At 37.5% G+C, this 9,778-nt stretch overlaps 2 protein-coding genes across 2 annotated transcripts; both read right to left on the reverse strand.

The window, feature by feature from the left end:
* Positions 1-722: 722 nt before the first annotated feature.
* Positions 723-2,259, reverse strand: LOC133858497 (phloretin 4'-O-glucosyltransferase-like). Its single transcript, XM_062293971.1, has one exon. The coding sequence runs from the start codon at positions 2,243-2,245 to the stop codon at positions 848-850; it is 1,398 nt and encodes a 465-aa protein (XP_062149955.1). The 5' UTR covers positions 2,246-2,259; the 3' UTR covers positions 723-847.
* Positions 2,260-6,363: 4,104 nt separating this feature from the next.
* On the reverse strand, positions 6,364-9,173 carry LOC133866832 (protein FAR-RED IMPAIRED RESPONSE 1-like). The gene is made up of 5 exons (XM_062303516.1): positions 9,068-9,173; positions 8,253-8,944; positions 6,753-8,030; positions 6,530-6,643; positions 6,364-6,423 (listed from the first exon to the last, which is right to left on the reverse strand). Exons 1-5 carry the CDS (start codon positions 9,171-9,173, stop codon positions 6,364-6,366), a joined length of 2,250 nt encoding a protein of 749 aa, XP_062159500.1.
* Positions 9,174-9,778: the final 605 nt, after the last annotated feature.

Here is a 9,778-nt window from a genome sequence, read left to right on the forward strand (position 1 = left end):
TGACAATATGACATGCATGTTTGTTTGAATTAAAGTTATTTTGCTTTCTGCCTACTCAAACAACAGCCTCATGTGGGGTCAATTCCCTTTGCCCTTATCTTAAAAGGGGATGCTTGAGCACATAATTTACCTAACTGAGATCGATGCTGAAAACCATCCAGACCTATATATGTATATTTTGCACAAGAAATGTAGTGAAAGCAAACAACTTCTTACTTTTTAAGTTAAAATTAGCTTCAAAATACAATACAACTAATTAAGGCAACTATGGGGTTTCCCATGCTTCGTTAGCTTCAAAATATTTTTTGAGTTTTCAGTACTTGTCAAAAACAAAGCGTTTTAAGGCAAAGTCATTTGATTGTTTATTTCATGACGGATAAAGTTGTTAGAAGAGGTTGTTTAAAACCTATAAAAAATTAATATTTAGTTAAAATAAAAAAATATTTAGAGAATTTGGCTTAAGAAGTTTTTTAAAAGTAGTTGTTAATAAAATAGCAAAAGTATATTTTTTAGCTAAAATTTGATTAAAGTTTGGAAAACTTCTTGAAAAGCTCTAATTAAGGAGTGGGTTAGTGTATAGTTTTTCAAACGAATAAAATTGCCGTGGAAGGTGTCAACTAAGCTGATCATACGAAGCAATAATGTTGAAGAAAATCGTTATAATATTTTTGATTACTCAGAGACTCAGAGATCAACGGCTTCAAAATCACAAGGTCCGTACGTAAATTCTAACGAGCCACAAGCATTCTAATTCATTAACAAAATATAACCCAACGAATTCATCCCTAACAACAACAAGCAGCCTAATTAAGTCAAATGTTTTCATCAGCAAACTTACGCGACACTTCTAACAACATCCTTCTTTAATCTCATCCACAAAGGATTTAAGATTCTCATACGAAGAGCCACCTTCCTTGGTGGCCTCCCTAGCCAAATCCCTCCATTTCTTAGCATTCCTTCTCATTTCTCCCCCTTCCTCTCCATCTCCAATAACCAATTCCAAGCACCTCTTGATCTCATCACTTTCAACAATCCCATCCTCATTTGCAGTTACTCGCACTCCTGTCTTCCACACATCCTGGATTAGTTTTGCGTTTGTCCCTTGATCCGACCAATGGGGATACGCTACCACAGGAACCCCAGAAACCAAACTCTCCAAAGTTGAATTCCATCCACAATGTGTCACAAAGCATCCCAATGAGGGGTGTGACAAAACCTCCACCTGGGAGCACCATGTCACTATCATTCCCCTTTCTTCCAATTCCTCTCTACAACTCAGTTTCTCTTCTTCCTTCTCTTCTTCTTTGTTTTCCTTGGCTCTTATGACCCACAAGAAGGGGCTGCCACAATCCAACAATCCGCGTGCAATTTCCTCCATTTGTTGCTTGGCTAACACCAATAAGCTCCCAAACGACACGTAAATAACAGATGATTTGGGCTTAGAGTTGAGCCATTTGATGTAGTGATCCTTGGAGCTTTGGAAAAGGTCTCCTCCGAAAGAAGTATCGGATGGATCTTTTCCATCCAAAAAAGCAGATGGAATTAGCGGCCCAATTCCAATCAAATTAAACTTTTCGATCGCCTTTAAGGCATCGGGCTCTAGTGCATCAAAGGTATTCACTAGAATTCTCGGGTTGCTTTCTTTTTCAAGTGCTTCAAGTTGCTCTTGAAATGATGGAAGTGCAGAAGTATACGTATTTGAAGCAAGCAAAAAGGAGGGCATGTCACGGCCAGCAAGCAATGGTAGTCCTGGTAGTTTTACTGAACACGAAGGGTCATTGCTGCTGTTCCAGATGACATCAGCATAACTATTGAAGTAGTAGTAGTATATGTCCAAAACTGTGGCAGGTTGAATCCAAAGAATTGCTGATGGGAGGTGAAGTCCACTCGCAACTTCGGCCACCCAAGGGAGGAGCATCGCGTAGATTAATGCCGTAAATGGGTCACTCTCGTTTGCACCAGACACGATAAGATCAGTGAGAACTTGGGAGCCACAGCGTCTGATCTCGGACCTCTGGTGGTTGACATCGTCACCAGGTTTAAACCCGTCATCGTAGCCATCAGAGAAGGTGGAGAAGGACAAGCCATCAAGAGCAATGCTTTCGGTCATGCGACGACGAGCGGCAATGCTGGTGACAAAGGTGACACAACCCCCTAAGCGAATGAGGAGCTTGGCGAATTGCAGGCCAGGATTGATATGGCCTTGAACAGGATGTGTTATGAGGAGGAAGTGGGGGCGGACCATAATGATTTGGCCAAATGGGACTGCTTTACTCAAATTATGGTCATGCAAGCTGATTCGTATGTAAAGGATGGGCTTAAGGGTTATCATGACGTTTGCGGTGACGATCTGGAGAAGCGCCAAATTATCTACTGTCCCACGAAAGGACAAACATTACTCTAGTATTCGACCTACCACCATTATACAACGGGCTATAGATTTTTAAAATTATTTTTTAAAGGAAAATGATAAAAAGAAATGGGATGGCGGTCGGTTGGATAGCCACGCCTTTCATTTTTTTAGAAGTAATTTTTTAAGTTTTATATATTTATATTATTTTTATTCAGAGTGACACGGAGAAATGCTACACAGTAGACTTTTGTCCGTCTTTCATCAGCCTCTTTCCAGCGTGGCAGTCCTATTTTATTAAAAAAAATTTGAAACCAAAATCACAAAATTTGAAACCAAAATCACTGGTCGTCGAGAACAAAAACCATTTCCCCCCCCCCCCCCCATTTTCTTTCCCACCAAAATCACGGCCTTGCCAACGCCGACGCCTTCCCCCCCATTTCGACTAGAAATCCGACGCCCTTTCGACCTCTCACAGACCGGCACCGGATCTCCGAGGTTGCCCAGACCGGCCGTCCCAGCTCGCACTCTCGAACCTAGAATAGACCGGCCGTTCCAGCTCCCCGGCCCACCGATCGGCGCCCAGATCGACTCCCAGCTCTCCCACAGACCGCCACCGGATCTCCGACGTTTCCCAGACCGGCCGTCCCAGCTCTCACTCTCGAACCCAGCACTGACCGGCCGTCCCGTCCCAGCTCTCTCTCTCGAACCCAGCAGACCGGCCGTCCCGTCCCAGCTCTCTCTCTCGAACCCAGCACAGAGCATCGCCCACGAGCACCGCGGATCTCGATCTCCGACCTGGTCCGACGAGGAGCGCCAGAGCGGACCACGAGCACCGCCGATCTCCAGTCAGTCTCCCTCTCTCTCTCCGACAAAATCTCAGGTGGCACTTCTCAATCTCTCATCGTTTGATTTTTCTGGACTGGTTGGGTCTGAATCTGGCTTTGGGTTTTTGTATGCGTTTACTGTCAAGTATTGCTTTCTCTTAGGGTTTTGTGCTTGATTAGTTGAAATTCTTGTTGTTCTCTATGTTTTTTTTTCCTGGCCTTGTTGCTTTGGTTGGTGGTGGTGGGAATATCACTCTTTTTTTTCTTTCTTTTGTGATTAATTACTATAAATAAATCGGTGGTAAAAAAAAAAAAAAGATTACTTCACATGAATCGGTTTGTTTAACTGTGATAAAATTCATGGCACTTTCAGCACCCTTTCTATGCTGAATATGAATTTTCCTCCTTGGATTTATTGTCTGTACATATCTATTGATGTCTTTTCTTTTACCTGATTGTTTGAACCTAAGATCCATTATAATTACCCACTAAAACTTGTGATCCTTTTTATTTTTGTGTAAATTGCTTCTACTAGATGGGTTACTACATAGCAGAATTTGCTCTATTGTTTACTTTTGATGCAACCAATAAGTTCTGATTGTGAATTCACCTAATCAGTTTAAAGGCCAACATTTGGTTGGCATAGGCGTCATAGGTTTTTGTTTTTGTTTTTGGTTGTTGTTGATTTTTTTCTTTTGAGCTTTAATTCAAATTTTTGGCTATTTTGGGTCCCTTTGATTGTATATAAAAACTATTTTGGGTTCTGAGGTTGGGGGTTTTGTTAATTCAAATTTTTGGCTATTTCTAACAACTCCTATGTTATTCAAGAAATATAGTTTTGTTAATGGTTCATAGTAAAGGGTTAGTTGAAAATGAAGATGAGAGGGTCTGAGCACATATACAAGTGTTGGAATAAAACAAAAGAAGAAATAATTTTGTTATTTTCTCTGGAAACCTGAGGATTGTTTATGTTGTGGTGTAAGTTTTAAATTTTATTATTATTTTTTGAAAAAACCTTTTATTGGTAACCAAGCACAGCATTAAGGTTTATTGTTGTTGAATGATCAAATTAAGGTTTATTATATTTGTAATAACATATTCTTATTTTTGGATTATATTTGTAGAAATTCAGCCCTCTAATGTTGTGAATTAGCAAACAGCTGTGTCGTTATCAAATCTATGTGTGTCTTTGTGAGCCATGCACTTCATGCATTATTGCTTGTACATTTGGCAATAGATTGTTATAATGCTTACAGGGTACATTTTAAAGAAAAAAAAAATGTAAAGATGCTACTATTTACTTTTCTTCTTTATTATGATATTTAGTGATATTCTGTTATTCATTTGGGGTTTGTTTATTTTTTATTTTGATATTCTTTTGACTGGTGATTGTTTGACATGCTCGCATGCTTAGATTGGTTGGTTGGTTGAATGATATTTTCTAAGGTTTTATTTGGGTCTTTTGCATAGGTATAACAAAATGTCGGTAAATAGTGGTGCGTCAAGTGCGTCAAGTGCGTCAAGTGCACGTCCGTTATGTTATTGTGGAGTGCCTGCACGTGTCAGGTATTCTTGGACTGATACCAATACCGCCAGAAAATGGTATGGCTGTGAAAATTATAAGGTAATTTTTGAAATTAATATTGTGTTATGCTTTGTTTAATTGGTAGTAGGTGTTGGCATTGTGATGACATTAATTTACTTTCTTTGTTATGCAGAGAACGGGTTATTGTGATTTTTTTGCATGGGCTAATAATGAAATGACTACGTATGAGACGAAGATAATGGAACGCCTGAAAGTCCTAGACGATAGAAGAAAGACAGATAGTGATAGACTTGAGAAGCTAATTGAAAGAAAAGATAATGATCAATATGAAGCTCTTGAGAAGCTAATTGAAAAAAAATGTAATGATCAGTATGTTAAACTTGAGAAGTTAATTGAAAAAAATATAAAGATGAATATGTTAAACTTGAGAAGCTGATTGAAAAAAAATATAATGATGAATATGTTAGACTTCGACGGGAGCTGGAGGTGCGTCGCACTAATGGGACGATGTTTTGGATGTTTCGGGCTATAGTAGTAGTGGTCATTTTGCTTTTAGTTTTTTGCCTTAGTGGCTATGGTGGATCTCGAGGTACTTACTTGATGTTAAATTAAAAGAAAATGAGAAGTATGTACCAAGTTGGGATGTACTGTTGTATGTTGGATTGTAATGTGGTCACTTGGTTTTTATTGTAGAAGAGGAATGTTATTTTGTGATTGGTTGAATGTAATATGACAGCTTATTTCATTAAACTTTTGGTTGGATGGTGGATTTTGCATAAATCATGTCATTTTGCTTTGGTAGATGGTGATTGGTTGAATGTAATATGGTGATTGGTTTGTGATTGGTGATTGCTTGAATGTTCATGTAAAATAGTTTTTTACCCCCCCATTATTTTTTTCCTCACATTTTGACAGGATAACCTTCATTTTCATAACCACATTTCTGGGTTTGAAATTTTCCTGCATATTAGACAAAACCTGCATTGTTCAACTCTCTCATTCATTCGATAAATGCTACATACTTTGATAATCTCAAATGCATACTTCCTTGAATAACACAACTTACAAAATAGTATGATAAATCAATCCATAAAATCCATTCAATCCATAAAATCCAGATTCAATCCATAAAATCCAGATTCCACTTCGCTATAAAATCCATTCAATCCATAAAATCCAGATTCAATCCATAAAATCCAGATTCCACTTCACTATAAAATCAAATATAGATTCAAATCACAGTAAATTGCAAGATTTCAACCTCAAAGCACAATGTTATCATCTATCTTTTGTGTCCAAATTCAGTAATATACACAAAGATGATATCAAATTGAACCTAACTGTCTCAAAACAAGGTAAACACAAAATTGGATCCAAATTGAACCAAATCAAAATCTTTACTGCAAATATGTAAGGAATGATAACATAACGTCATTTTCAAGAATTGACTGTACACGAGCATTGACCATCATGCCTGGAACAAGAAGATCAAACAAAATTCCCTTGAGATCCTTGATCTGTAGACAGCGCAACACAAAAATGTATCATTGGAAAGAAACTGTGGAAGGAAAGGGAAATAAAAAATTATAATTTCATGTAAGGCGAGGGCATACCACACATTTAGACATATCTACAAATACCTACGACAAGTATATAAAATCTCCTTCAACAGGACATGATGGCTGTGTATTCCCAAAAGTCTGAAACAAAATCTTCGTACGATTAATATATATGAAATAAAATTATTCGTCAACATATACGAATCAACATATCTACAAACATATATATATTTTTCTCTTTCCATACCTGTGTAACAACACTACTATGAGTTCCAATTACTTGGTCATGCGGAACATCAGTTACAAAAGTGAACGGATCTTCACTTGTGTCTAGTTCATCTACTAGTGATCTTTGGCATGGCTTCAATAAATAAAAAACCATATGAATAACATGTTACATATAATATTAAAATTACAAATCAAATATGTGGACATAATTGGTAAACATCGGCTTTCAAATATTTGCATACCTGTTTTTTTTTCCTCTGTTGTTTCCTCTGCTGATTGGGATTTGTGGCACTCTTGTTTGATGCAGCAGACTTTTTGACCGCTTTTTCAACTGCGGACACCTTTCTGTTCGATGGTTTTCTCCCTTTAGTATGAGCCACGAGAGGACTACACACCTCTACTCCATCACCAGTCATAGTCATAGACGCACTTGGGAGCAATTTTGCACTTGGAAGTGATTGGGAAGATGGACTTTGTTCACATCTTGGACCACTAAATTTATTAGTTAACATATCAACATAATTTTGCACTTCCGTGCAATGGTCCACGTTTGGTGCTACGATTGCAGCTAACTTCAACATATTTTTGCTCAGTTCAGCATATCGATCTGCAGTAGGGTTGCCACTCAAAGGATCATAACTACTTTTGATTAATTTATATGGCCGCTCCAAATCCTTCCTCCATCGGTTTAGAAAGTATTTATCGGGCAACAATTTCACATCTTCACATATAGTCAGTACAGACATGGCATGTCTGCACAAAATTCCTCTTGCTTCAAACAAATGACAACTACAGTTCACGTCACATGAAACTCCATTATAGTAAACAGTGAAGCATACTTTCTTAATGTAGGAATCACTAATTTCTACCTTTTCAATCACCTGGTAGGTATTAATTCCACCTTCACTTTCTAAACAAGAGCAACCACAATACATAATCTCTGAAATCTCCTTTTGAACTTCTTTGAACTTTGCATGTGTGTACATTTTTTGAAATTGCTTCTCAAAGGGATACCTGCTTACACATGAAATCGTGGTATGAAAAGAATCGAAATCAGCGACATTCTCAACCTCAACCTTCCTACGCAAAGCGTTATCATATTGATCCACAAATTCTTTCAATGAGGTAGACGATTTCACATAACCATCAAAAAATGCATTCATACTCTCACTACGCTGCGTGGTAGTCATGCCAGCCCAAAATATACTATTCAAATATGCTGGTACCCAGAAACTCCGTTCACTGTATAAATCTTGCAGCCATGCATTCTCCTCCAGATTATAACACTCAAGTACACTCTGCCATTTAGCATCAAACTCATCACATGTTTGAGAATTATACACACAACTTCGTATAGCACTCTTAATGGCTTTGTACTGTGAATTTGATCCAAACTTTTCTGGAAGTTTTTTTAGTATGTGCCATAAACAAAACCTATGTCGAGCATATGGAAAAACCTTTTTAATTGCATTTTTCATAGCTCTGTCTTGATCTGTTATAATTGCCCTTGGCGCACGGCCCTTCATACATTTCAACCATGCCTCAAACAACCAAACAAATGTCGCTGTATCTTCACTTGAAATTAACGCTGCTCCAAAAAGAATTGATTGCCCGTGATGATTCACTCCCACAAAAGGGGCAAATGGCATTTCGTACTTGTTGGTCAAGTATGTGGTGTCAAATGTAACTACATCACCAAAATCTTCATACGATGCCCTACTTCGTGCATCAGCCCAAAACACATTTTTTAGCCTAAAATCATCATCCACATCCATTTCAAAGTAGAAATCACTATCCACTTTTTGCATTCTATCGAAGTAGTCACGAAGTGCTGTAGCACCTCCTGTGCCAAGGCGAAGACGTCTTGAGTTCGCAATATAATTGCGACATTCTTTCTCTCCAAATGTGAGATTCTCGTATCCCCCAGCTTCAACGGCTAGCGAGTTATAGATCTTATTTGTTCGAATTCCAGCTCTATCATCTATATCAAGCTTTCTCTTTGTAGCAAGATCCAACTTCTTGTGACATCTAATATATCTCGCTTTGCCCGGGCTTAAATCGTGATTATGCCCTAGATTTACATTAGTCACATACCACATTGTATCCACTAATGTTGCACTCACAGTAGCCCTACACCCCGTTTTGCTTGTTTTCATTGGCTTGGAAAGGCTATTGCTTGAGCTGGATGATGCGTTGCCTTGACGAGCACATGCTAAAGTGATGTAATGTACATCTCCATTTTCATACTTTTTTTTCTTCTTCTGCACCACACCAAAACCCTCTTGCTTCGCATAATTTCTATAATATTCAAGAAGTTCCTCTGTGGAGCCAAATAACATACCCTCCTTAGGTTCCTTAACATTTTTTTCTTCATCTATAAGCTTGTGCTTCGAACGACAATTGACCAAACTATCATCTTTCAACTGTTCATTAGCTACAGTTTCATTTCCATCCGTATCAAAACAAATGAAACAAAGTGTAAAAAAATCAATTATAAATAATAACATTTAGAGATATGTTATAAAAATTAAAGGTAAGCATGAAACAACCAACATACCATTTTGAGGGTCTATTTCAATGGGAACAATATCTTCAACTTGTTCATGTGTCAACGAACATTCATTTTCGCAATGTGAAATCAAGGGCAGTTGTGATAAGTTCATCTAAAAGTTTCTGTAGGGAATAAAAAAAAAACCATATGAATTAAAGCTTAAAAAAAAAATGGGGGAATCATGATATTTTTTTCGTTGGAGGAACCAAGTACTAAGTAAAGTAAAGTGAAAGACAAAGGAATAATCTCCCTAATCTTGCATGATCTGTAATCACATCAAGTAAATCAAACATATATATGTCATAGCTATATCAATACATTTAGAATTATATGTAGGCAAAGTAATTCTACCTTACTAAACTAAAAGTAAACTAGTATTCTGTGTTGATATATATATATTTCAAATATAACATATCAATGGTAACTAATAATTTGTTTCTCCAAATTTTCACATACTAAAGTACCAAATCTTTGTATGCACATATAGGACACAGAAAAGATAAACCTTAAAAACTATACAATTTACAATTCACAACCCACACTAGCAGGTGTCATAGAAAAATAAAAGCCTACAATAGATAATCAGATTAGTCTCAAATTAGCTCTATGCAGTAAACATATGGTGCATGAGTTGTCAACCCAGGCTTTCAACTCATCAGGCAGTTTCAAAAAACCATGAGCAAATCCCCACATATATCATGCCAGAAATGCGCCCCC

This window comes from Alnus glutinosa, chromosome 1 (genome assembly GCF_958979055.1).
Source record: "Alnus glutinosa chromosome 1, dhAlnGlut1.1, whole genome shotgun sequence".
Taxonomy (NCBI): Eukaryota; Viridiplantae; Streptophyta; class Magnoliopsida; order Fagales; family Betulaceae; genus Alnus; species Alnus glutinosa.